This window comes from Patiria miniata, unplaced genomic scaffold, assembly GCF_015706575.1.
Source record: "Patiria miniata isolate m_02_andy unplaced genomic scaffold, ASM1570657v1 HiC_scaffold_17, whole genome shotgun sequence".
NCBI lineage: Eukaryota > Metazoa > Echinodermata > Asteroidea > Valvatida > Asterinidae > Patiria > Patiria miniata.
The window spans coordinates 6,054,536-6,082,458 of NW_024037055.1; the positions used below are offsets into that span (position 1 = coordinate 6,054,536).

A 27,923-nucleotide genomic window follows, 5' to 3' on the forward strand; every position below is an offset into this window, starting at 1 on the left:
ACCCTATTGTCCTCTATTGTTCAACGTCCCCTATTTAATGCAGAAACAAACTAAAAACAACTGAAAAATATCATAGAGAACGCGTGTGACAGAGGGTCTCCATTTGAAGTTAGTAAAAAAACATGAGTCTATATAATTTAAACAAAACAGTAAGAACCGAAAATGAATTTACCACACACGTGAGATTAAAACTACTTCCACCAAATTTACCGTATCACGGCCTTTACAATGCCTTGTAGTCAGTGGCGTCGCCAAGGGGGGGCCAGGGGGGGCACGTGCCCCCCCTGAAAAACCTAGTGCCCCCCCGAGTGCCCCCCCATCTGAGATTTGGGTTGGTAAAAAAATATATATATATTTTGTTATATTCAACTCCCATCATCTGAGTTGGTTAAATAGCAATTTCTGGAGATATCTTCAGATCGAATTTAGCATCAAATGTGGCACCATTTTGCATCTAGCCCATCCTCCGTATGCGAAAATTTTCCAAAGGGGAGGGGGGCACCCGCTCCCCTTAGACCCCTCCCCCAGGACGGCGATCCGTATCCACCTAAGTGCCCCCCATCAAATGCTGGTGCCCCCCCTGTGCCCCCCCAGACTGAAAAGTCTGGTGACGCCACTGCTTGTAGTTCGTTGTTTACCCAAGGCACGTTATAATGGATACAATTAAATAGAATACTAGAAGCATAGGCCCCTATTTGATACCGGCATTGTCAGTGCACCATGTTTCGATGTTGTTACGTTAACACGTTTCGATGTTGTTACGTTAACACGTTTCGACGTTTTCTGTTAGAAAAACACAACTAGTTAATTCCATGTGCCATTTTTTCTTGGGATTTTTGGCATCTCAATTTCACAGCTGGACTATTCTCGCAAATTCATATATATTTCTAACTATTGCACTAAGCATTTTCTACAGAAATCTCAGTACATAAACCCGGTACCTTCGATACAACGGTCCGCCATTAAAACATAAAAGGAAAATATATACCATCAGACGGAGATATAATACACCAGAGTAAAACTAAAATATATTAAACTCGAAAAAAATATATCATTATTTCAGAGATTGTGTGCAGAGCAATTCTTTGGTCACATCATTTGTGTTGACCTTACTTCATTTAAGTATTGATATAAGATAAAAAAATTAATTGCATAAATCATTCCACAACAAATTAATAACAGCTTACCAGTAACCAATTTACAAAAATGTAGACCAAATAGGCCAAAAAAAAATCAGTATTGAGAAAGGCATCACTAACAGATTCTAATTATCAATAGACTTAAGTTGTAAACATATTTCACAAAGGCCTACATCGTATGTGTCAATGTCGAGCAAAATATGCAACAAATTTTCATGACACGGGATTGCCATATTTAAAAAAACAAATAGTATTTCAGTTATCCGCACTCTGCGAAATGCAATCTTTAAAAAATGTGTCAATAATATTTGTTTTATTGTGACAATTAGAGGAACGGTATAATTTGTTCTTTTTACAGTAGGTCTACTATATAAAGTATGAAGTAGAATGTAATATAAAAAAAGAAACATTTTGGTCTTGTGACAACCGACAAAAGTCTGCAGTATATACTATCAAGGCGTAATAAGGCTTTAAAGACGGGTGTAAAGACATATCCGTGTCGTACATAATTTTATCCACCTGTTGGAGTTGTGGCCGTTAGTAATGCTCTTCTTGCCAAAGCCAATGACCGAAAGTAGAAGAGCTAAGTAGCACCACGCTCGCAGCAGGTGGTACGGTACACGCGCAGGTGGTACGCGCTCACTCATTTGCTTTGACCAATAGGATCTCAAATTATACGCGCGCGCGTCTAGGTTAAGAACGCCTGCGGCATGCGCGTGAGCGTGGCGGTAGTTGCCTGATTACAGTCGATATACTCTCACTCATCATCCAGACTACCCTTGTTATGCTGTGCAGCAGTGAGCATGCCGCTGAAGAGGGAATTGGGGTCGGCCTGCAACACCTCAGGCTTATCGAACTCGGCAATCTGCGTGTGGAATTATTTGAAACAGAAATCAAGTTCAACCAAATAAATCGACCTTACAATGTTGACTTCAATATTTTGGCTTGACAGAGAAAACGATCGAAAATGGCATGAAATATTCCGTAGGCTGCTATGTTCAAATCCCCCTACATGTTCTTGTTCAACTCCAAACTGGTACATTTAGGATAGATGAAATTTGCTTGTTTTGCATGAAATATTCGATGAACAAATATTTATCCCAAATCCATCAAAATCAATAGGATTATATTTTGTTTGAATTTGGTAGTTAGAGCTTTATGATAATCATTAATCATCAAACAAAACCCACTCCACGGTTTGATAGTGTCCTTACCTCGCCGCTGTCCATGAGCATGATTTTGTCGCAATCCAAAATGGTGTTGAGTCTGTGCGCTATGATGAGCATGGTGCAATCTTTGAAGGCTTCGCGTATCGTCTGTTGTATCAGGCTATCAGTCTCCGTATCTATGGCCGCCGTTGCCTCGTCCATTAGCAACACCTTTTCGTTGGAAAATGGTAAACAAAAATTGTGAGAATTTACACATGCATAACAATACACATTCTCTACGATCTGGTTTGAACTGCAGAACTATAGACGTTGCAAAGTAATTGATGTTGTAATTGCAGAGATGCCAACCATTACTCTTTTGGAGTAATTATTAGGATTTTGAGGCATGTTACTACTCTTGAAAATGCCAGCTGTCCTATACGCCAACATTGTGGTTATACTCTGAAAAGTACTGTTGTTACTCTTAAACTTGACTGTTGTCCTATGTATTTACATTAGCATTACTCTTTGCAGGAAGAATCATTACTATTTTGTAGTCTGTAAAGTTGGCATCTCTGTAATTGTATGCAAGGTGGTTGTATATAAACCTTTCTTGAATTTTGTATAGACCTACATTTTTAGGCTCAGTTGTAAGTTGTCTTGGATTTTTTAGGCCTATAATTAGCTTTTGTAGACTGTTTTTAGACCAGTGTTGTTCAAGTCTTAAAGCCTATCTTATTGGCTGTATTCAGTATAAAGTTTTTTGGGTACAGGGGCCTATTATTTCTAGTATTACCTTGCTATTTCTCAGTAGCGCTCTGGCCATACACATGAGCTGCCTCTCGCCTACGGAGAAGTTCTCACCGTTCTCAATGACCGGTGCCTCAAGCTGGTTATCAAGAGCACTTATCTGGATAAAGAAAAACAACTTTCCACCATTATGGTATTTAATAGTACCGTATGATTTTATTACCCCAAAACGATGTCAATAATACCAAGAAAAGAAACATTCAAAATCAGAGGATTTTCAAGTAATTTTGTATGCATTCAGTGTCTTTAGTAACTTTAGTTACATTATTAACCGTGTGAAAACTAATATAGAATCCATTTCTATTATAGGCCTACTTGAAGTATTTTAAAAAGTGTTATACCGTTTGTTTGACGTATGTTTTCTCCAGTGCGGACCACAATTCATCATCCGTGTGGTTGGCGAGTGGGTCAAGGTTGAATCTGCAAAGGAAGATAAGAAAAAAAAATCTTCGATTACTCCGACAAGGATTAAGATATCACAAAGAAGGTAAGTAAAATACACCGCGTGTGAAAATTCATATCTTATTCATGTCGAATATTATGTTGAGGGACACTCAATGTGTTGTAACAATGTTTGCCTTTCTTCAAATTCTGAGCGGGGTGGGATGTGCCCCCATGCTGGCCAATTTACTCCGCTACTCTAAAATCTGCAACATTTTGCACCGTTGTCTTTCTGTAGCCCTACCTGACAGTACCAGCAAAGAGAACCGGGTCCTGTGGTATGATGGATAGCTTGGAGCGTAGATCGTGCAGTCCAATGGTGGATACATCCACATCGTCAAGGATTATCTTCCCCGAGACGTTCTCCACAATTCTAAAGAGGGACACACCAAGCGTAGACTTTCCTGAGGAGAGATTAAGTTTGCTCTCATCAATTCGTGAAAAGAAAGTTGGAATTTATACACGAGCTTCAGGCAAGTGACATTTCTTAGTATTAAACTTCTAGGCTTATACTGACATGACACAACATTCAGCAGCTACCTATCGATTACAGATGTTCTGGTAAGTTTTGTAATCAACAATAATGATGTATTTTCATACAAGGAGTGTAACCTTGATTTGGCGCTCAAGGCGTCAGTTCATTATTATTCCTTCTCACCATGCCTATAAAGCGTGAGACCATCTCAGGTGCAGTCTGCCATCGTTTTGGCGCAAACGTTAAAGACAACAGTTATTTTTATCATAACATTTACTTATTGACTTGTTCTTTTCTTTTTACCTGATCCCGTCCTGCCAACAATGCCAATCTTCTCCTTGGGACGGATGTGACACGTGATTCCTTTCAAGACGAGAGGCAGGTTGGGTCGGTATTTCATCTCCAATTTCTGGAGTTTCAGGTCGCCATCTTGCGGCCACTCGTCTGGTGGCGCGGTCTCCTTGATGTGGGGTTCTGCCTCGGACGGCGATTGCTACAGTCAGGATGAAAATAGTAATTGTCAAGCTTCATAAAGTGCGTCTGCATGTCGAATTACGATGGGTAAGTGTTAGATTCGGAACTCAGGTATTGCACTGAAACAGATACGCCAGGATATATCCTTGCAAGATATAACTTCAAGTTTACTTTATACGTTCTTGAATTTCAGGTTTTCATCAAGAGGTCAGTTTCTCATTACTGCTAGCACTGAAATAATACAATATACTGACGTCGTTGAAGCCAGGTTCTAGTGGATGGAACTTAGTACATGATGAATTTAAGTGTAATCGTGAGGCTAAATATTAATTGTCTTACCTCGATGTACTCAAGCATCCTCTCCACCGATAAGAAGGAACTCTCCGTCTGAGTACAAGACAATATCACCTCCTGAAGCAAGCCTCCAGATATCTTAAGAATGAGACAAAATATTCCAATCAAAAAGCCAAATCAAAGGACGATACTGACGACGAAGGAGAAAATTAATAAATGTTGGCCAAGAGTATTGGACACACAAGAAGCCAAAACCATTACTGGACCAAGTAATTTAACCATTGGGCATCGGCAAAACCTCTGTTAAGTAGGTGATGGTCCCAAAATTAAAATTGCAATGATCAGGAGGCCATGATTATAAAGGGCCATAAACGAGGCCATGATTATAAAGGGCCATAAACGAGGCCATGTTTTCACTCTATACCAAGTTGACTACAATCATAGTTTACCGAGATTGCCTGCTGGAGGGCCATGGCAGCGATGGCGGCCGAGAACAAGTTCGCCTTGTAGACGAGGATGAGTGCGCACAGGATGAGGAGCAGACAGGAGGACAGTAGGTCCATACGAGCAGCCGTCCATCGTGGAGCCATGAAGAACAGTTCCATGATTAGAGAATTGGTGTCAAGTAGCTCCTCGAACCTGATACAAGATGTATCACAAAAGGTAAATCAAAAATAGTTTAGCATCAAAAAGGTAATAAAGTTTGACAAGCACTGTCTGTTGTAGGTCGCATTACAGGGTATTCCACAACTTCTTATTTACTACTTGTATCATTATAAGATGGATTTTTTGCGTCGGGGTGATATAAACTTAGGTCTTGCCCTTCACCGACTCACTCAATACTTGTATCATTGTACTCGTCGGTGAACAAACATGAACCTGCATGCAACAAAACCTAAGTGCATTTGGCCAAGTTGAGCTGATATTCGGCATGAACATGAAGGTAATAAACTTCTGGTTGCCAGTTCATCAGTTTCATCTCAATCTTACTCGCGCCACAGCACAAGTGAACATAAAAGCTGTCTAGTACATGTATAATTAAATCCTGATGTAATTTTGTTGAATTAAAATGATTTGCGTGTAAAAAATAAGAAGGTGCTTTCAGATTTCTTACTTTGTGGTAAACCTTTTCCCTTGCCCGTAAGCCTTGATGGTGGTAAGACCTTGCATGGTTGCCGAGATGTGGGACACGACCTTTGACCTCGTGGTGTTGTCCATCCTCTTGATCTCGCAGTATCCCTTCCGGAACATCATGTACAAGAAGATGGCGATGGCCGCGACGATGACGAGGACGACGAGGTAAAGAGGAAAGACGAAGACGAAGAAGATCTGGATGATGAGGACACAGCTCAGGAAGAAGAGGCACCGCTGGAGGTTCATCGGCATCAGTAAGTCAACTGTCGGTCAACCAATCAAGATTAAGGTTACTTCTTGTGTGGTTTGAGTTGTTAAGTATGAGGCTGTTGATTGGTTGGCGGTTGACGTCACCCGTAGTTGCACAGTGCTGAAGGATCATCACATTGAAAATACCGTAATCAGTTATAATTTTTATTGTAACTTGCGAAGAAGGTGATTGAATATTTATGTGGGTTGTTATTTTAGTCGTCTTTTTGTGATGAGGCCGATGGTTTTTATCAATTCAATCTTGGCTCGCTCTTAAAGTACATGTATAACTGTTTGAAGACTGATGTCTGAAGACGAAAATCGCTGTCTTTTTTTTTAACTCCTTTCCACCAAAAAAGGGTCGGCCAGCATATAGGCCCCTGGATGGAGAGTACAGGACATACTGGAAATGTCCATAAGTCGACCAGAAAGTAGAAAACAGACATTTTACCTTCGTCCATGTCTTTGGAGAACCTGTTGAGAATGCGGCCGAGCGGCGTGGTGTCAAAGAACGACATGGGACATCGCATGATCTTACGGAGGAGGCCGTCATGGATGCGTGTGGTCGCCCGGAGCACCGTCTAAGTGAAAAAAAAGAAATGAAAAACACACATTTTGGTAAGACTGCTTGTTAAAATTTCCTTTAATAGATCAGAATAAATTTCATCCTAAAAAGTAGTATCCTTTGAAGGATGCGTTGACTCTTGTCAATTCTGCACCTTCCATAGAAAGCTCTATGCATTTCATTTATCTTTCTTATCGTTGTTAGTATTTTTCTGTAGGATACTTACGATTATAAAAACAAAGCTGGAAACGATTAGACAGATGTAAGTGAAGAAGAAAAAGCCGGCGTAGATCGCCATGAAGAAAGCGATGCTCATGCCCCCCGCGCCGGTTGGCGATTGGTCGCCAGAGGGCGTGGAGAAGGCATAGTCGTCATCGTACTCGTCGGCAGCATCGGTGCTGTTGATGATGATGTCATCTGATGAATTATTCATAAATGGGGCTGAGGTTGGGAGCCAGGGGGAGGAGGTTGATGCGACAGGGATGGAGGTGGGTACCTGAATGTAATAGAATGAAGGCTCGCATTTTAAATACGAGAAAAGGCATAATTACATCTACGATGAAGTTGAACTGATAAATATATTAGACTTTATAATTATTTTCCTTTTGAATAATTTTATATTTCAAACAATGTTTACCTTTAATAACTAGCAGAGTTTAAGTTATTGATTCGACATAAAAAAATAATAACATTTTAATATCACGAATGCCCATAACAGAATTTAGTCCCGGGAAATATCAACATAGGGCTTCGAATGGAGAAGTTTTCCATTATTGGCTTTTGAAGGTTTAACCTGATCAAAGCTGTTGCCTGTGAAGTTGTAGGTAAGAAAGATTTTTACGAATAATAATACTGATAATTATTGATTAGATTTTTTTATTGATGATTAGTAACTTATAATTTATCAATAACGCACCTGTTAGTAACCTATAATTGATCAATTTACACCCCTGTTTGTAACATAATCGATCAATAACGTACCTGTTAGTAACCTATAATTGATCAATAACGAACCTGCTATCCTATAATTGAACAATAACGCACCTCTTAGTAACTATAATCAATCAATAACGCACATGATAGTAATTACTTATAGTCAATCAATAACGAAACTGTTCATAACCTATAACCGATCAATAACGCACCTGTGTCTGATTTCTCCAGATAGTAGAGGACTGTATCCAAATAGAAAGCCAGATGTTTGTGAAAACGGATGACATCATTGTCAAAAACATCAGCAGAGGCACAAAAAACGCCCAGAACCGGCTGCCGGTGTACCACACGAAGCTCTTGTAGGTGGCGTAAGCAACGGTCCCGTGACCCTGGTCCTCGTCACCGATGAGTTTCACTGACAGAGAAAAAGAAGTGGAATATCAAAGAAGAAGAGAAAAGAGAGGAAAATGTCAACGTGGATCCATATCCCAAACAAGAAGTCTAGCATTTGTCGACGATTGAAGATTTTGATTGAAGATCAACTTTTGACGTCGACCGACCTCATGAATCGAAAAACCTCTCTGCAATACAAGGTGAGTGTCCTGAAAGTTTCTCCACTTTGGAGATTGTACTATCGATTGATAATATAAGATAAACGGTGCATGTTCTTTATCCATTCATTTTGTTTTTCAGTACATTTTCAAAGGTTAATTTGGAAGTCACATTTTAAGATTGTGTTAATTGCACATTCCAGATTACCCGCGAGCTGCCTTCGAAAAAAATAAAAATACTCACCCACTTCAGTAGCCTCTTCTTCCTCCGTCTCCTCCTCTTCACCTTTCTTTTGCTCACTGATCTTATCCTGAGAGGATTCTTCCTTGTTCATGTTCTCGTCGTCGTGTTTAATCTCCGGGATGGCATCATTGACATCGTCGTCCTCGTCTTCCGCCTTGCCGTGGAAAGTGTCGATCAGCCGAGCGTATTCGCCGTTAGCTGCGATCAGGTGGTCGTGGGTTCCTTGCTCGGAGATTGCACCGTCTCGCATCAGCACCACGTAGTCACAGTCACGGAGATACTGTTATGGGAACCATTAAGCAGATGATATTAATTTCAATTAAATAGATATGGGAGAGTTCAAGCATCTCTAAAGGTCGATAACATTGGACTGAGACCGACTCGCTTATTTTTTTTACCAAAAATTGTTTTGAGTAACTGAACTTATTACAAATCCTGCACAATGGAGATCAATAGAATCAGCAAATATTTCTAAATAGTTTCGTTCATTACTTGTTTTTACCTGAAGTTGATGGGTTACAAAGAGCACCGTCTTTCCTCTCAGCACGCCATGGATACAGTGAGTGAAGATGTGCTTGCCGACGTGTGCATCCACGGCACTGAGCGGGTCATCAAGGAGATAGATGTCCCTGTCTGAGTAGTAAGCCCGGGCCAGACTGATGCGCTGCTTCTGACCACCGCTCACATTCACTCCTCGTTCACCAATCTTTTGGAAAGACAAAAGTACCAGTTTCAGTTAATGAGCTACTTAGCAAATTTAATCACCACCTTGATGCCTTCCCGATTTTCGACAAAAGCTTCTCAGATGCCATTTCAAGAGACACTCTTCTTGGTAGTTCTACTTACAGGTAGACCGTAATACCACGTGGTCGTTTACAGGTAGGCCTAGCTGTTGATTAATTTTCTAGATAAATCACTGTTAATCTCTAAAACAGCCCTGAATTATCAATTTTTTATTCGATTTTTCACACACCCTATGGGGTTAGGGTCAAAAAGCCGATTGGTTCAACCGTGACAGGAGTCAAGTTATTGTTGTAAAACATCTTGCACAAGAACGACGCTGCATGTTATCCCTTATATGCATCTGAATTAAAATGCATTATATGAAGGCGTTGGGACGTACCTCTGTTCTATCCCCGTCAGACATGATCTCCAGGTCTCTCTCCAAGCAGCAAGAGAAGATGGCTTGCTTGTATCTCTGCTCGTCGTACGGTTCCCCAAAGAGGATGTTGTCTCGCACAGAAGCATTAGTAATCCAAGCCTGATTAAAAAACATTCAACCAAGAACAACTTTTATATATGGAACGGACCGGTAGCAAAGCCAACAGGTGTCAAAATTGCTCATCATTTTGATCAAGACTGTTCTTGCCTCTCCTCATCAATGAGGATCTGATGTAGCTTTTCTGAGAGATTTACCTGTTGTGCTGCATAGGCAAAGGAGCCTTTGGCAGCAATTCTTCCATCGAGAAGGTTCAGTTGGTCCAGCAATGTGTTCAGAAGAGAGCTCTTCCCGCTGCCGACAGACCCGCAGATGCCCACCAAATGAGACTGGGAAAAGAGCAAAGAGAAACAATTATAAAAAACTATACACTCTAAGAGTCAGAATTGACCCAGAATCGGAGTCTATATCTACACAGTCCTCTTGGGTGCAACATGAATGACGCATCACCTTAGTCTCCGTTTCTTATTTATTTCTTGAGTATCTTAAGTTCAACTGGACCTTCCAAGTGGACATAATTTGATAACAATCACGGAGTGGGACGTTCTTTAAAGATTTGAGTAATCCAGCGACACAAGATGCTAGTGAGGTGATACCACGCCCGCATGTTGGTCGCACGCTCGGACTCAATTATTCTCCAGTAGGCTCACCAAAAGGTGACTTAAGAAGATGGGTGACACTCGCATGGGCGGGATATCACCTCAATTGTGCCTCACAGTGACCGCAGGATTAGTCTCAAGACTCACTCTTGGGACGACTAAGTTGATGTTTTTGAGAGTGACTGTCGGCCCTTGTGTCTCGCCTTCGTTGCCAAGCAACCCATCAGAGGCAGCCGCATCCTTCTCCTGTTCCTCCTTGACTCCCTTTTCTTGGTCTTTCTTCTCCTCATCTCCGTCTCCATTCACCAGCTTGTATTTGGTACTCTGCCCCTTGCTCTTCCCTCCGTTCTCCTCGGTGGGCGGGGCGTCCCAGCTGAAGGAGGCGTCAACAACTTCCACAGCGTTTCCTGGATCGGAGGGCGGGTCCAACTCGTGGCTCGTCTCGTCCATCAGCAAAATTGGCTAGTTCCCATGGCAACAAGATAAGATACGATAAGATAAAATAAGATAAGACTTCTATTCAGCCAAGGTAAAAGGTTCAAACCAATTAATATAAGAAATTCACTTATTCCTCGAGCTCACTACAAAATGTGTTATTGGTTAGAATAATGTATAACATGAAGGTAATGAATGATTAGTAATGCAAGCTGGGTTAACATTAATACAAATCTGACTTAGGCCTACCTTGATTCGATTTAAGGCCACAATGGACTCAGAAATAGGCTTCAGAGCAATGGGTAATACGTAGAGTGTGCCGGTCAAACTACCAAACAGCTGGAGTAAAGTAAACGCCTGGAGGAGGAAGAAAGAGTGGAATACAAACTTGAGTTTGTGATATTCAAAGTGTGGTAGTGAGTTACCTAGAGCTACCTGCTGTCAATCTCAAGATGAGTTGACCTAGGCCAGTCTCATACACAGTATTGACGGTTCCAAATTTTCGGACAAGGCCAGTCTTCTGGTATTCGACCCCTCCTTAACTAAAGACAATCTGTTCTGCGTTGTAGTTTTGATGGTTGTTATGTTTGATTGTCTTTGTCTCGTTTTGTTTGTCTTTGTAAAAAAAGGTATTTCTACATAAGCATTTTAGTCTTTTGAATATGCCTCCGTATCAGCCTCCCCCTTTTTTGAAGGTTTTTCTTGTAAATCCTCCCTCTTAATGTATCTTTGTATATTTATCATCGATATTCATTCGCTATTTTTGTTGTTGCTGTATATGAAAGTAATGTCTATAGTTAAATATATTGTTTCTCCATCTTGGACATCGAGGGTAATTATTTTCATGTTAGTTTCTTGGTAGTTTGAACTACAAGTACATTCCATCAGTTTGCGTTCGAACTGTTTTCCTTGCTAAGGGTGTTCCTTGCGAAAAAAAATGTTGCTAAAGAGTAAGCATTTATTACAACTTTCAAAGAAGGTTCTTACCCGAGCAGCCGTAACCACGTTACCCATGAGACTGTACGTGATTACAGACGTGAGCACGATCGCTGGGCCGACGGTCACAGAAAGTCCCATGGTGAAACTCTGCAGGATCCCTGCTCGCGTTAGATACTTCCTTTCGTGAGCTCGGATATCTGAAAGTTGCAGTATTTTATTGGCATAATTAAAAGGGAATCAAAGTTGATTTTGGTCAAAAACAAAATCACGCTTGCTTTTGTTCTTACTTTGTTTACGTACGGTTACGTGCTTAGTCTATGGGAGAGCGTTATATTTCAAGGACAAGGGGAAACACAAAGCTTTGTCCTCGAACATATAGAAATTCACAACTGCGCGTACTTGTTTGTGCGGTTTTCAATTCACAATTTTTGTTCTGAGGAGTTGTGACAATTAACTTAAATGCTATTCGAATTGGCACATTGCATCCAGTAATTAAATAAATATTTCAATAGAGACATTCTTCAATGTTCACTCATTAGTCTCTGTACCGCCCCAAAACACCTGCCTGTTACTCCTTTTACCACCCAAACCTCCAAAACACTCTATCGTTTTAAAGATTCTTTGGGAAGTAAATAAGGTGTAGTACAATGAAATACACGCGCCAAATTCTTTAGAAACTTAGACTCTTGGTGTTTTCGTACTCGCAAGATTCTTGGCGAAGGATTCCTCCCAGGAGTACATCTTGATCAGCTTGATGCAGTTCAAGACCTCGTTCATCAGGCGTGTCCGTCTGTCTGTGAATACCACGCACTTCTGGCGAAGTTTCACGTTGATCTTAGCAAGGCACGTCTGTAATATCAGATATATATATATTTAATCAGTTTTGAGGACTGGAACACTAAAGGAAAAGGCAATATAACATACCATCACACTTATACAGGGAACCTTTTTCAAATTTGTGTATTCACTGTTAGATATTGATTCAATTACGGCTCTAAACCCTAAGTTATGTTAGGATACGAAATGCCATTTTTTGATGTTTTTCGAGGAACGTCTTGTTTCCCCCCAAAAATTCTGCTTTCCTAAAAAAAATCACTTGTTCATCGGATACACGAGTGAAATGATAAAAACAATAGATCAATCTAGCTCCTATAAGCAATCAATATTGATTAGAGATATAAACTCACGCAGATAATATCAAAAGCAGAATTTTGTACAACAATGTATACTGTCTTGTAAACATAAGGTAAATCTCCATAGCCTTAGTTTCAAAAGAGCACTTTCACTCCGATGTGACCTCACTGTCAAACTTGGTTATAGTTTTAGTTTTAAAAAGAATGATTTGATCACCATTTCACAAAAATAAATCATTTTAAAAAAGATTGAAAGAATCCAAACCTGTATACAGAAGAACATAATCAGGGTGGCTGATCCGACAATGGTTGGGACAAAGCCAATCACGATGACAACACCAGCGACGATGAAGAGAATGAAGATCGGGAAAGAGAAGAGCAGCGGTCCGTAGATGATAGCATCGTGCATCCGCTGGATGTCGTTCACACAGATGTTTACCATCTTAGCAGGAGATAAAAAATATTTCAACAATCAAAGTTTTTTCCTTTGAAGACTGTTTCATGTAAGACTTCTATAAACTAAATGTTAAGATACAAGAACAGATTGGGTTGTGAGATTTAAAGTGTACCAATACGGAAAAGGGTGACCAAAATTGGACTTTCAAAAATACAGAACATAATTTAATACTAAAACATATTTGGTAAACACGGGAAAGATTTGCCTATTAAACAAAAACAGGTTTGGGATATTTGTCTGTTGTGACTGTCTTTTGCTCAGTTAGTGTCTTCTGCTAAGCAGCTTGTTTACTAAGACGCTAGCTGAGCTAGTGGGGTAAAAAAAACAACGGCCACACCATAATTTAATTTCCTTGATAAGTGCGAAGAAACTGATTGTGCCACTTAGAAAAGGTGAATTACAATGGAAATTTATAAGCAGACGGATGCAAGATGGCTGATTCTGTTACCTCTCCCACAGACACCGTGGACGTAGAGCGCAGGCGCGTGACCTTCCGGTACACCTGCATCATGACAGCACTGCGCAGGCGCACTGCACTCCGCGCGTTCAAGTAGTTGGAGAAGTTCCCACCCAAGACGCGCACCACGGTCGAGACGAAGATGCTGAAGGACAGAATGAGGCAGTAACCCACGGATACGTCTGGGCTCTCCAGATAGGTGATAGCTTGGAATAGAAGGTACGCCTGAGGGAATTGATCAAAGTTATGGAATCAATTTGAGAAATAATTACTGTTCTCATTAAGTCCTACCTTAAGTTTTCCTGAGTACTTATTTTTATTTATCTTGTAGCCCTGTACCTTGAGCGGCTTTTAGCCTTGTTTAGAACAATATGCATTAAAAAGGAAAGCTAGACAGGTGAATAGCTTCCAGATAAGATGTGCCTTTAATTTCCGAGATATTTTAAAAATCTATCGATAAATAATACCGGTCGCGTCCGTCAGGTTTCTTCAAAAACTAATTATTGCGGCTCAAGAATAAAGCCCAGGAATATCCCTGTTTTAAAATCTTCCAAAGAAAAAAAAATCTGATTTACTGTCAGCAGGAAGCCGCAGGTTGATGACACCACGATGGCCAAAGAAGACATGATGAAGCGAGTCCGGATGAACCTGAGGACGGCCTTCTTGTAAGACGCCTCCTCCACGCCATGCTTGCTAATCTCCTCCTGCCATAACCGCTCAAGTCTGGATTAAATCAAAATGATACGGCATATGTTACATTCAGATAATAATGTTGACTCCATCATCATTATTGTGTTGTATTTATAAGAGCCCATTAACACATTTGACGGGTGTGGAGGCTTTTTGATATAACATAGTCAATGGGGGAGTCAGGTTGTCGCAGTGGTTATTCTGTCCTCGCCTTCCACCGCTGTGGCCCGGTTTGATTCCTGCCCTGGTCCACATGTAGATTGGGTTTTTAGTCCTATACCTGATTCCGTGGGTTTTCACCAAAATACTCTTCTGGGGTTTTCCTCCCACCTCTAAACCTGTAATTTCTTCTCATTGTCTCCTCTCTACAGGTTTCTGCAGGCTTGCGAACTACAGTGCCTGTGACACTTTTTGAGGAATCCTTGATTTCATCACCAAAAAAGAAATAAAAAAAAAGTAAGTCGGCAATCTTGAAACACTTCGCTGACAATGAGCTGAACCAGAGGGGGTGATAGAGCAAACTCAAGTAGGAAGTTCAGCCCCGATCATCCCCCGGCCCCCGCGGTCCGGTAAGTACATGACATTACTTGCCTCTTTTCACCCAGGGGTATAAATCGAAATGTTTTTTTTAATTCCAATTTACATTTTGTTCTGTACCAGATGAAAAATATAAGCAGAGAATGCACGAATAAGTAAATGGAATTGCCGAAAAGGTATAAGAATAGAAAATATAGGTATGGAGGCATAGGCCCCTATTCTAAAAGCCTAGGCTTGTGGCGTGATGCATTGGACGGAAACACAGATCATAAACCAGAACACACATAGACAGTCTCGTTCCGTAGTTGTGGGGACTACACACGAGATGTCCCTTGGTACTATGGAGACCGAAGACGCTATGGGGACAGCAGAAAGCCCCACAACTCGGTCCTAATTTGCCTTAAAAACTTCCCCATAAGGCCAAAAAAAAGTCTCCGGTTTCTGGTATGGAGCTTGCCAAAAAAGTGGTGCGGCGACGCGGCTTTTTTTTTTTTTTTACCGGTTTTTTTGGCTTCAAATGTCGGCTGATGACTGCAAATGGTGCCCGACTAAACTTAGTGCAAATATATGGGAGTCCAGAGAGGCCACATAAAGCTTATTCTCGATCATAACCCCATCTAAAAACACGTTAAAATTGTGCAGCAGCAGGATTCCAGTCAAACCAGTGAGTTTGGCGGTCTAGAGACATCATCTTTCATTGAAATTTTTTTTTTCATTTTGCCGGCGCGCATGGCTACGGCGACGCGCGCGCATACCAGAAACCGGAGACTTTTTTTTTTGGCCTAACGCGGTGACGGCCCGACAAGTACACACATACATTGTATACCATTGCAGTTGACCTGAGATGGGCTGGCATTCCATTAAAGGAGAATAGAAATATTTCCAGTCATTTTCATATCACAAAAAGAGGATGAATAGCCTGATGGACCACTGACATTCATCATAACAGCGCCCTCAATTTTGGGGTACCCATAATGTGGTAGTAGGAGAGAGGTGCAAGTGCATCCGCGGAACAGAAACTTTACCAAGCAAACATAGAACAAACAAATACTAAACCACATGGCCCTTTAGCATCTTTGTGGTCTGCAAACTTGCCAAGTTTTTACAACACGTATTGGACATTGCCCGGTATGGAGCACCTCTTGAAAATGCAAAGAGAAAATAACCGGAATAAAAAGTGGCTCACAAAACATGAAAGGCAAGGGAGAACACAAATAGATTTTTGAGCAAATATAATTATGCGCGGATCTGACATAAACAGATTCAAATGGAGCGTGTCAATACGCGGCACCTATATACGTGACGCTATTGTTTGCTGTATTTCAATGCCTATAGAATGCTTCCATGATCCATCAAAAAGTCACAAAATTATGTTCTTTCCGAGTGGAAATGAAGAAAACTTTGAAGAAAATGAAAGAATTGGAACAGCACACACATCACTATACACGGAAAACGGATGGGATGGAAAGCCGTAGGTCCCGTGTGTTGTGCAATGCACGTTAAAGAACCCAGTGACACTTATCGCTAAGAGAAGGGGTTTGCCCCGGTGTTTCCGGCAGTGGCTGCAACGTGCGCCGCAGCACCTGCTTAATATTTCAGGATGTCGGAAACAACTTTGACCAAAACACACCACCTCAACAGAGTGGCAAACGATCTTCACAAAACTAACTTGAATTTGCCCATACCAGCAAACAAAGGGAGTTGTAAACAAAACTATCCTTTGGGACAGTTGCACTGGAAAATTTTAACGGCTTCTTTCTGCCAATAGTCTCACGAACATTCTATAGACAAAACGGCTGCACGAGCTGCATCTTTCAAAATGGAGTATAACTGGGATCCAATTCGCGAGGAGCGAGCATTTTCGCCTTTCCCACATTCTGAGGAGGCCAGGAGGGGGGAACAAGGGGCCAGGCTTCGAGAGGGGAGAGGGATGCTTGAGGCATTAACCTTTTCACGGGCCTACCTGTCACAGTTGACTGCAGCGGCCTCCCGATCAGACATGAGAGGCATCAAGGTGTCCTGGTTGATCCCCTTACGATGGGCCTTCCAGTAAATCGATGTGAAGAAAGAAAACAGCATGGTGCTGATCAGGCCCGAGGTGTCCATGTCACTGCGATCCTTATTTCCTCTGTCAAGATGAAAGAAAACAAAGATAAACAATTACAAACTGAATACCAGTGTGAGAGTGTGTTTAGAAGGAACACCCGTATTAGTCTCAAAGGTGTTTAATCAAGACAACATTCATCTCACCGGAAAATCATTTGGTAAAGAACTCACAGTGTCAGAGCAACAACCCCCCCCCCCCCCCGGACAATGAATTTATGTTACTTTTAATAAGGGGAAAAAATATGTGCTTGGTCGGTTTAAAACACACTTTTTAAGAACGGTTGGAGTCTGGATGCTGATTAATTACCCGAGCCGAAGGCTTTATCAACCGTTTAAAACCGGCCATCACGTGACGGGCTCTCGACCAATAGGAATGGGTAAACTGCATATGAATGTGATATTAAACCACGTTGCTTGGGCATACAATCCAATAAACGTTCCGGGGAGCAAAAGCTCGTAAGGGAAATCCAACGGCACGGTCACATTTGATTAATCATTATTTTGTATTCTATAATTCTCTGTCTCTACCAATTCCGTCCGATGGCTCAATCTGCAACACAAAACCAACTTTCCCTCTGGCAAATCAAGAACACAATCACACCTGACACACCTATTTTTAAGTCTATCCGCGAACCCTTGGGGACCAACTTTGACAGATCGTTTACCGTTTGTGAGATCAAAGTTGAAAGTGATCGCGAACTCTTAAGGCAGTGTTTCATATACGTTTTTAACTATGTGGATTTTGTTTATTCTGCAATGCACGAAAAAGATCTAAGCCTATGCAGGTTCTACAATGCGTTTGTTTTGAATATGATATATACTTTAAAATACGTCCGCGGCAAGATTGATATAACAGAAGTTTTAAAAACGAAATAATTGGACGCATTCTGCCTGGATTTAAATTAAAGACTAATCTGGGGAAAAAATCAACACGACAAAAAGTTTGTAAGTCTTATAGGAAAACTTCAAAATGTTACGGGCGTTAACCCCCAGCCAGGATCCGATTCTCTTGTTCATGTTGTGGGTTCTTTGTTAGACCATGACATTATAAGCCAGGGTTAACACCCAGCGATTTTTACTCCAAGCCGAATCTTTGCAATGAATTATTGTTCACGTCTGCGTAAAAAAATGTTAACAAAAAAGCAAACAAAAACGGGTGATTGTACTCGCGTTAGTGGAGACAATCAACACTTCAAAAAGTTTTTTTAAGTTAGAAAAACTTCAAAATGCTACGGTCGTTAACCCCTGCCAGAGGCTCGATTCTTTCAAAATAACTTCCTGTTCATGTTGTGGGTTCTTTGTTAGGGGTGAAGACCTGCAAATCGACTCCCATAGACCCCATACGCGTACTTCCACAAATTATTTAAAATACCAAGATGTTTGAGACACTCATCAAATTAAAGCTTTATACACCATCTTTTACTTTCTGGTTTTTTTTTTTGGGGGGGGGGTTAACTGATGACTTTTGGGAGAACATTCCATCCAAAGATGATCACCCCTAAAAGCAGTCCTGAGGCCCATCGCCATTTTGAAAATCGGAGCCTACGCTCCATTGCATAATAGAGCCATTTTAGGGCCTTATTTTATCAAATTTCACAGAAATACGAGCTCGCAGTCCTCATCACGGCTTCCATCCTTCTTTTTACAAAATCCTAAAGTTCACGGCCCTTAAAATGCTCTAACTCCTGAGAATTTGAGGTCATACAAATTGTGATTTGGCTCGCGTCGGGAATTCTGGGCCTATTTACAGATCTGCACACTTACAGACGATGACATCCCATAGCTAAGCTGGACTTAAATAACACCCTGTGATTTTCGCTGAAAGCCGAATCTTTGAAATGTTCTGTGTTTAATTCTGCATATAAACATTGTAAAGAACAGCATGGTGAATATTATACCCGCGTATCAGTGACGTTATAATGGTTGCAAATTAGACGCTGCGTTAGGTCACATCATATTCAATAAATATTTCATGTAAAGTTCAAATGCCTCCAAATGACAAAGCAAAGTTTACTTAAGGACAAGAAAATATCAGAAGAAAAGAATGTGCTTGTCATGTCTATAACCTTTTACCCACTACACTATAGTGCAAATAGAATGTGACTCATTGAATTTGTTCAATGAGCTGTCTTTTGTCAATGAAATGCAGTATCCATGGCAAAAAATACGTGAAAAAATCCTAACCCGTATACGCGTGTGCAAACACCCGTGGCTAGCCCATTCCAGGTGCGGGTTTTGCAAAGTCATAGAACTCGCGAATAACAAGCATCCGAGCGACCCCAGAGGGTCGGGACAAAAGACCCGAATTTGTCATCTTGTAGAGGTAGATGTCGCGCCATATAGAGCCCTATCTTCCCATAACCATCCAACAGCGTGTCAATAATTCCTATAGCCTTATCTATCTCAACGACCCCTCTCACCTTTGTCGAACTGGAGAGATACCACTGATCAATGACAGCATTATCTCAGCCGTGCAGAATAGCACCGTGTTAAACTCTAGTGTTCTTATCGCTTGGAGTGGATAAAACCGAATTAATAATCCCCGTAGCATCAAGTAATACAGTTTCACCCTCTTCTGGGTTTTTGATAAATGTATTTTTTGTTTCAGTGAAGGAAATCGAACCCGAGACGGCGTGGATTTGGCACTTGTGTTCCAATTCAATGCAATACCTTGGTTGTTTTTTTATACAAAAGTCTTCCTTGCAACAGTAACATAAATGGTCTTACTAAACGTGATTGTTTACTTTACAAAGTTAATTAACTTTATTTGCCTTCATTAATTACTTTGGAGTTTAAAGTATCCTTTCAGTACCTGCCATTAACAAGCTTAGGCTTATTATAGCTATATTAATTAACCATTGCTTAATCTATTTACTCCTTTCCCCCCTTTTCTTATACATGTTTTCCCCTTGATTTCTCTCAATGTATGTACATGCTATATATTGTGATTTGTATATTTTGTTTGTGGTTGAATAGAAATCAATGCTGCATTGAATTTAAACTTTTTTTCAGCATTTCTGTTAAACTTCCGCCTCGTTAAATTTTGCATGGTGTGAATGTTAGGCCTTCTCGAGTTAAAGCCAAAAAAACCCCTAAAAAAACAAATGCAGTCTATAACAAAGTTGTGTAGCGAGCACTGTGATTACACAAGTACACTGAAAAATTGCCTGGGTTAATTTTTACCCAATAAAGGGTGAAAACTGGAACTACCCAAACTTGGGTTGTTCGATAACCAATTGTTTGGGTTAGAATTTATGTTAAATTCAACCAAAAGTTGTAGTCATACAAGACCAAATTAAATTTGGTCTTGAATGACCACAAGTTTTAGTTGAATTTAGCAGAAATTCTAACCCAAACAATTGGTTATAGAACAACCCAAGTTTGGGTAGTTCCAGCTTTCACCCTTTCTGGGTAGAATGAACCCAGGCAATTTTCAGTGTATAAGCTTATTACCGTCACGGTGGATTATTCCCGCAATCCTCAAAATGTCCCAATGGTGATTTCAGTTTCACCGAACTTTAATTTGACGTCATCAACTGTGGGGACATCTCAAATACCACATTCCCTGAAGTGGGCTTATCAGCAATTTATTGAAAACAATCATCCAATTTCAAATTATTTACATTTGAAATGAACTCTTTTTGCACACACAAAAATGCAATCGTTTCTCAACTGCCAGATTCTGGACGGACGGGGTGCTATGGTACGGGTTCACCCGCGATCTTTGACCGCCATTTTGTTGTGTACGGATGTGTGTTAATGTGCTGTCATTGACCGCAATATGACATCATTGCGGTTTGAATCCCTATGTTTTGGAGCTTAAGTCGACCACCCACAACGTGTCTCAAAACTCTTCGAGTGTTGATCTGCGGTCTGTTGCCCTGGTTTAATTCAGTGCCAAATCACAATATTTTGGGACAAAGTGTTGTTTGCTTGTTCCATGCAGTAATTATGACAGGCCTACCGAGAATTATAACAATGACAGGCAGGATTTGTTTTACAGGAACTAATGAGTATTACTTCACGGACATGTGCAAAGTCAAAGTCGGTCATGGGATGTGGAATGAACCCCGTGGTCTAGCAAACCGGTAAACAGATCCTGAAATTCAACCTGTCGTTAAAGGTTCATCCAAACTGTGTCGGCTCAATCCCAACGATCTATAGGCCTAGCTATACGGAGCTCAGGTGACTCTGATTCAATGTATTCCCTACACCGCAACATTTTTAAACCTCAAAGTAGGACCCGCACTCACCGGAGGGAATTCAGTGCTAAAACACCGATCAAAAAGATGGCCAGGGTTGAGTAAAAAATACTGTTATTATTCAAACCAATGCTATCTACACCAATGCTTATTATCTCAGAGTTGGGAAAGAATGTTACAAACCTGACGCCGTTTTTTCTTCTTCAGTCATTGCACTTAATGACGATTAGGCTAGACATGAATCTGGGACTGAGAAACATTTCCCATTTTGTTAGGAAATACTTAGAAAATTGTCTTGACTCTCCACAGACTTTGTAAACGACCGCTGAAGGTGCGTCAGGTTGCAATAATCTTTCCCAGAATTGTAATAAAGTCACAAAACATACTTCCTCTTCATCCACACATCCAGATATTTAACGAAATGTGCCAATTACTCTTTTATCACTGTCCACCCGATTAGTCTGGAAATTCTATTCGAAGTTGACAAAAATTGGGCGGTTGGACTTACTTGGGCCTGATAGGAAGCAGAACCTTGAGCGTATCAGCTTTGCCTCGCTTCTTAGTCTTCTTTCCAGCCGTTTCGACCTTTACCTCTCCGTCCTGCGGGATGCGGGCATAGCCGGGTCCCTTGTAGACCACCTGGGGTTCTCCATTGTCCACTGGTTCGTCAGCGCTAGCCATGTTGGCCGTATTTTGTAAGTTGCTACGGTAAGATAATTTGAAATGGCAGATTAAAGTCAGACTTGAGTCAAGGTTATCTCTGTTTGAAACAAAAAACATCGGAATACAGGTCTACGTGTCATGTTCAATGTAGAAAAGTCATCAAGGGGAACGTCATTATCACCAGAGGCTCCAAATCCTGTTTCTCTATTAATTCTAAGTGGGCAGATCATAACAGAACAATAATGGTGTATATGCCTAGGCCATATGTTTTTGTGACCAACGTTTTGAAGGGTAAGGAATTACTGCATAAAACATAGACGAATAAATTTAGGCCTGCATCCGATATCTTCCTAAGTTATTAAAAACCTTGTCCAGACATTGATTTATTATGCATGTGCTACGCTTTCGTGCACATTTTAATATATACCTTTCATGCACCATCACAATTGAATCGTAATTAATATATATTTATGACATACCCTTAAAACTTCACAATTTAATTATTCCGTGGTTCATGAATAATGCGCATTGTGTTGTACGTATATACATACAAAATTGTATTAATTCCTTACATATTGCATAAAAATGGCGCAATCTTTCTTTAATGATAAAAAGACACGATACCACTGGATAAAATGTCGAAGGTTACAGAGTAATTTTCAAGAATTTATTTCAATCCAGAATAGAATAAGCAGCTAACATTGCTTATTATTTCAAAACACACGGGGGCCTTTAGCCTGTTATTTCATTTAGATATTAGTTTAAATAACGCACCTTTTGTTGATGGAATATCGACACAGGAGGGTATATAACAGCTGTTATATGTATTACATCCGTGCAGAAATGTTGTTCATTACAACATGTAGAGTTGCTTGCACTTAACAGTATTCATTCATCACGTGTGCTTTATATACGAAAGCTATAACGTACAGTTCAATTATAATACTGTATGCGATAGTGACTATCTACTGTACAGTGCTGCTTATCTGCAAGGCGTAGATATCTCCTAAGCAGCAACCGACGGCATCATTTCTGCGAGATGAATAATGCTCGGATCGTGGAGAGCAGGCGGAATGCATCAGCTAAGAGGTAGTCCATCAACGCGAGATGAATCCTCGTCTGACCTCTGCCACGGAGCGAGTCAGCCGCGGGGAACTAGACGGCTTAAAAAATGTCCTCCCGTATTCGCTGAACGCCCCTTGATAAATAAACGCTGGGGATACGTCATCATCACCATGCACGTTCACTGTCAGTGTAGTACACACTAGGTCATGGCTGAATAGGATCTGAGTAATGGCAAAGTGTATATTAAAACATGCCCTACTACTGCCGACGTACGTGTACTTCCAGTCACAACCAGCGAGAGCGCGCGCAGCTGACGTTTTACGCGGGTTGATGAGTAACCATGCCCCGCCTACTTTAAGCGGCGCTTCGCTCCGCAGACTCCTTTGTCCCGGAGAAATTACACAACCAAAAATAACCCTTTCACTGGCGAAAACTGATTATGAACGTGACATTGTCAGCTGGCAGCGAGGTCCACAGTGCACGCGCATTGGTGAAAGTAGATACGGGGTTGTCGAAACCAATTTCCTTCGTTCTATACGGCTCTATTGTTGATGGAATCTATATTATTTGGGTCAGAGTTTATGCCGACCATGGTTGATTGGGTTTAGCTTTCACCGATCCCATCACACGATATTGTGCCCGAGGTCCCAAACAGTAATTTTAAGCGGCCCATTTCTACAAGCGCAACCACAAGGCCATTTCGCCATTTTCACTTCCTCTTTATGTGTATTACCAAAGTGCAGGCCTAGGCCTAGCACTTTGACCTATAAGCACTTTACCAGGGATGCAAGTTTCGAGATGAGAAATAACTGTAACATGTTAGAGTAAATACGGAAGTTTTGCAGTCAACTTCACCATGCATGCATGTTCAATGTATATCATACTGTTTATAGAAGGCTATGTTGTTAGAAACAACTTCTGAAATTACGCGCTTGGTTTTCAAATACACATTTTGCAGCTTCCAACTTTTGTGACAGCTGAAACAACTGTTTTTTTAAAGTGGATTGAATGATCTCATATTGCCTCTTACTGTGAAATGTTTAGTCTTTCTGAAGGTGTGAACAACGAAAACATGTGCATGTTGTAGGTTGGGGCAGCATTTTATTGAAGGTCACAGATTGAAGAAAAAGGTGTTTAATTCATTGTATAAGGTTTTGTTCCAAAATGTGTTGTTGGTTTAGAATGCATATAACTAGGGTAAGATGAAACTTCAAGTAGTTCTCTGCCTCTTTTATCACAATCTGTATCGGGCTGACAATATTCTCCAATACAGAGTGCACAGGCCTAATCTTTATGTATCACAAATAACATTTTTTTTTGTATGAACTGTCGCAACTACATGCAGTCATTATGCGATTATATTCATACACAGGCCTGATTATCATCTTCACTGTCATTATACCAACCCTCATTTTGTACGAATAATTAATGGACATCCTCAACTTCTATATCGTTCTCCTGCGAAACCAGTATGTATTTGCTATGATAGCAAGCATAATAGCCAACAATACGCCGCATTGCAAGTTAATCATTTTCAGCTCACCATTCCTGTTTCGCACCGTCAGTGCGGTGACAAATTAACCCCGAGGTTGCACGGTGCGACGTTAACAGTTAATGTTCTACCGGCGGGCTTTTAAAAGTCGACAAATGAGGGACTGCCGAACCAGAAGGTGAGATGTCCGTCGATTTCCGCTCATGCTGTGGGCGTGTGAACTTCACTTGAACTCGATTTCGTAATAAAATACTTCACATGTATATTATTGATACGCAAAGTGCAATCTGGCGCCATTCTAATTTTGCAATGAAAGGATTTTTGCTTGCCACCTGCCTTATTAAAATTAATGTTTAAACCATGGGAAATTATGTTAAAGGCGACAATAAATCCAGAAATACATTTTAAAATAAGGCATGATTTATGTTCAGTGAAAGCATAATATATCAGATATGTTCATCTAAATGAAAATAATTAATTCTTTTTATAGATTTTCATTTTAATAGTTATATATTTGAATGTTGTAAAACCGAAAAGTATCCAAAGACACTTTCCGATTCAGAATGAGATTTAGGATAATATGGCTGTGTTTGGAAAGAATGTTGCATCCTGACGCCATTTTAATCATCATATTATTATCTCAACGAAGGCCTAGGTCAGTCTTTGCAAAAACGTTGAAAAGAAATGCATCTGGGACTGAGAAACATTTGCAATTTTGTTAAAATACTTTGAAAATGGACTCTCCATAGACTTTGTGCACAACCAAAGAAGTGGCGTCTGGTTACTACATTCTTTCCCTGCGTTTTTAATTTTTTGTCTGGTTTTATAACTTAATTTTCAAATACATGCTTTCTCTTAACACACCTGTTTAATAATCTTCCATCGTGTTATCAATCACACTTTAACAAACTGTTTGCCAACCAATCCCCGTCCCCCCCCCCCCAACGAACGAGGAGATGCGGAATTGATCAAGGTTCAATCATCAACCGAGAGGCCTGCGGATGAATGATGAGGTTACCATGGCAACGAGACGTGCCTCACATAGGATACCATTAATGTAATTGTCTGGGCAAAAAGTACAGTTACGTGGCAACGAATTTGCAAATTATGACTCTGCGTGATGTTGCACGTTCATTCGGGGGGGGGGGGGGAATGCCTGCTTGGTTGCTGTAGTGACAAAAGCATCTTCAAATTACCCTTAATAGAGCAGTTGAATTAGTTTGAAATGGTGGCTCTCTATATACAGTATAGAAGAAACGATTGGTTGGTTCAACATGCAACATTTCATAATCTTCACTTTAACATTCTTCAGCCATCTTTTAAAATGATGCTGTAGGCCTATCTGAAGTCACAGTGCTTATCTATGGGTGCAACCCTGCAATAAAATTCACATAGACACTAGTGCTAAATGCCCATACTTCAAAATTCTTTTAAAAATACTCAGAACTTTCACATGTATTTAAGTTGCACAGAAAAATGATGATCAACATGTCATCGTTTCTTTTCTTTTCATTTTTTGGTGGGTTGACCATTGACTTTTCGAGGAATTCTCACTCAAAAAAGATAACCCCTACTTTTCCAAAGCGGAATAGCCATCTTGAAAAACAATCCCTCAACAACATGGCAAAATAGCGCCACTTTCGAGCCAAATTGCATCCAAAATGCTCAGAATTGGAAGCCCCAAGTCTGGGTCCGAGGTTCATTGCCATATCTCTTCAATTCCCCAATTTTTTGGTTCACAGAACTCTCTAATATAGAATATTTAGAGGGTATAACTTTTCTTCATGAGCTCGGCGGATGAGTTTAAGCCTATTTACCGGTGTGCACCCCTATGGGGTGGGGGTTCCTAGCTCCATGGTCCGAGCAGGCAAAAGCAACCGGAGCCCACAAGGGGATTATGAAAGCATTAATCAACATGTTAATCAGGCCCCTTTCAAAGCAAAAAAAAAAAAAAAAGACCGAATACTGCCCATAGATCACCCTGTAAAGCATCAATTATCATACCGGATCCCGGAGCCATGCATCGCAAACAAATAAAATGCAAGCCTCCCACCTACTGCCCTTCCTCTATATATATAACCATAACAAATCAAAATTTATCGTCTATAGAAATATTTTGTGGATCGTTTTTCTTGTCCAACTTGACAAGAGCCTTGTTACGAGTGACCCCGTTGACTGCATAGAACTGAAAAAGGTGCACTTATAAAAACACGCATTCATTGTTTATTTTACACCGAGAGGCTTTATTTACAGGTGACAAATTTAAACCAGCAGTAAACCTGAACGGGAGGTCGACGGTGCGCGCTAAATCATGCTGCGAGTTCGTCATGAAGCAAATCGCAATGAGATCTGTGGTTTTCAGGCAACGAGTCGCATGCGATATATCCTCTAAAATGACTCAAGGAAGTGGAATCTACAGTGTCAAATTCAAACAACTCTCTTATTTCCATACATTATAGATTGTTAATGCCGAATCTGGCAACCAAGTAATGAAAAAAAAGCTTAATTTTTATAGTTGCGATGTATCTTCTGATAAACATGATCACGGACAAAAATGACTCAAGAATCAGTCTCAAAATCAAATAAATCTCGTATCTCCATAGGAACGTTAATTCCGAACCCGGCAACCAATTAAGTCTTACAAAAAGAGGCCAAATCCTTCATTTTAGAATTAAGAGTAGGCCTACAGCAAGATCATTATGTAAATTTCTCTTCGGGTTCGCTGACGGCATCATAATAGAGACTGAATTTTCACTCCCATCGCCAAACTGTGGAGTATTACAAGGCGCCTACACCGGAAATTAGAGTAACCATAGCTTGGAAAGAACTTGAACTTTGAGATGCAAGCAACTGCTTCAATAATGGCTTTATTTGTGTCATAAAATCCATGGACGCAACCAAAACAAGTCACCAAATATGCCTTGCACTTATAACAAGCGACGCAACGCAAATACCTCCACAAACAAAAGGCCGGATTCAATTCTACACTAGAGCACTCACACGGAGAATAAAAGGGGCAAGCCAATGAAGTCACGCGTAAATCACGTGATCCTCCTTTGAAAAAAAGGAAAGAATTTCTTTTTTGTTCAAGGACTTTGAAAGGTCAAGTACGACAATAACAAATTTCCCGCGCTGTGCACAGGTTTTTTTGCGCTCAAGGTAAACTGAGTAAGTGCGTGTAGTTCGTGTTGCTTTAAATTCCGTTAACTTTGTTGTACTTTTACGGAATTAGTTTATGGGCTCGTAAAAATAAAATTTGTAATGCTGATCATCGAATCCTTCGTGGAGGTTGTAATTGCCTGTTCAATAAAAGTGTACTGTACTTTGAACACATCTTTTTATAATGTATCATTTGCCGCAACTTTTATCAACTCAATTCGTTAGGAAATTATATTTCCATGTTTAAGTCGACACTGTTGGCAAAGTTAACTTTGTTTTCCTGTTTCAAATCTGTAACAATATAACAAACAAA

The 27,923-nt window shown here is 40.5% G+C and overlaps 1 protein-coding gene across 1 annotated transcript; it reads right to left on the reverse strand.

The window, feature by feature from the left end:
- Window positions 1-1,027: 1,027 nt before the first annotated feature.
- Window positions 1,028-23,938, reverse strand: LOC119723643 (multidrug resistance-associated protein 5-like). The gene is made up of 26 exons (XM_038194410.1): window positions 22,669-23,938; window positions 21,740-21,934; window positions 16,887-17,051; window positions 14,272-14,419; window positions 13,688-13,921; window positions 13,048-13,224; window positions 12,351-12,498; window positions 11,698-11,846; window positions 10,960-11,067; window positions 10,423-10,737; window positions 9,874-10,005; window positions 9,581-9,718; window positions 8,960-9,163; window positions 8,458-8,737; window positions 7,875-8,077; window positions 6,956-7,225; window positions 6,616-6,745; window positions 5,896-6,178; window positions 5,231-5,420; window positions 4,827-4,919; window positions 4,317-4,506; window positions 3,783-3,942; window positions 3,439-3,517; window positions 3,084-3,197; window positions 2,354-2,518; window positions 1,028-2,004 (listed from the first exon to the last, which is right to left on the reverse strand). Exons 2-26 carry the CDS (start codon window positions 21,910-21,912, stop codon window positions 1,897-1,899), a joined length of 4,356 nt encoding a protein of 1,451 aa, XP_038050338.1. The 5' UTR covers window positions 21,913-21,934; window positions 22,669-23,938; the 3' UTR covers window positions 1,028-1,896.
- Between the last annotated feature and the right edge of the window lie 3,985 nt (window positions 23,939-27,923).

Coding starts and splice junctions, on each gene's coding strand:
- LOC119723643 (XM_038194410.1), bottom strand. CDS start 21,912: ATGGCTAGCGCTGACGAACCAGTGGACAATGGAGAACCCCAGGTGGTC. Junction 13,922..14,271: donor CCTGCGGCTTCCTGCTGACA/GTAAATCAGATT, acceptor CAATTCCCTCAG/GCGTACCTTCTATTCCAAGC. Junction 6,179..6,615: donor CTCCAAAGACATGGACGAAG/GTAAAATGTCTG, acceptor GTTGACCGACAG/TTGACTTACTGATGCCGATG.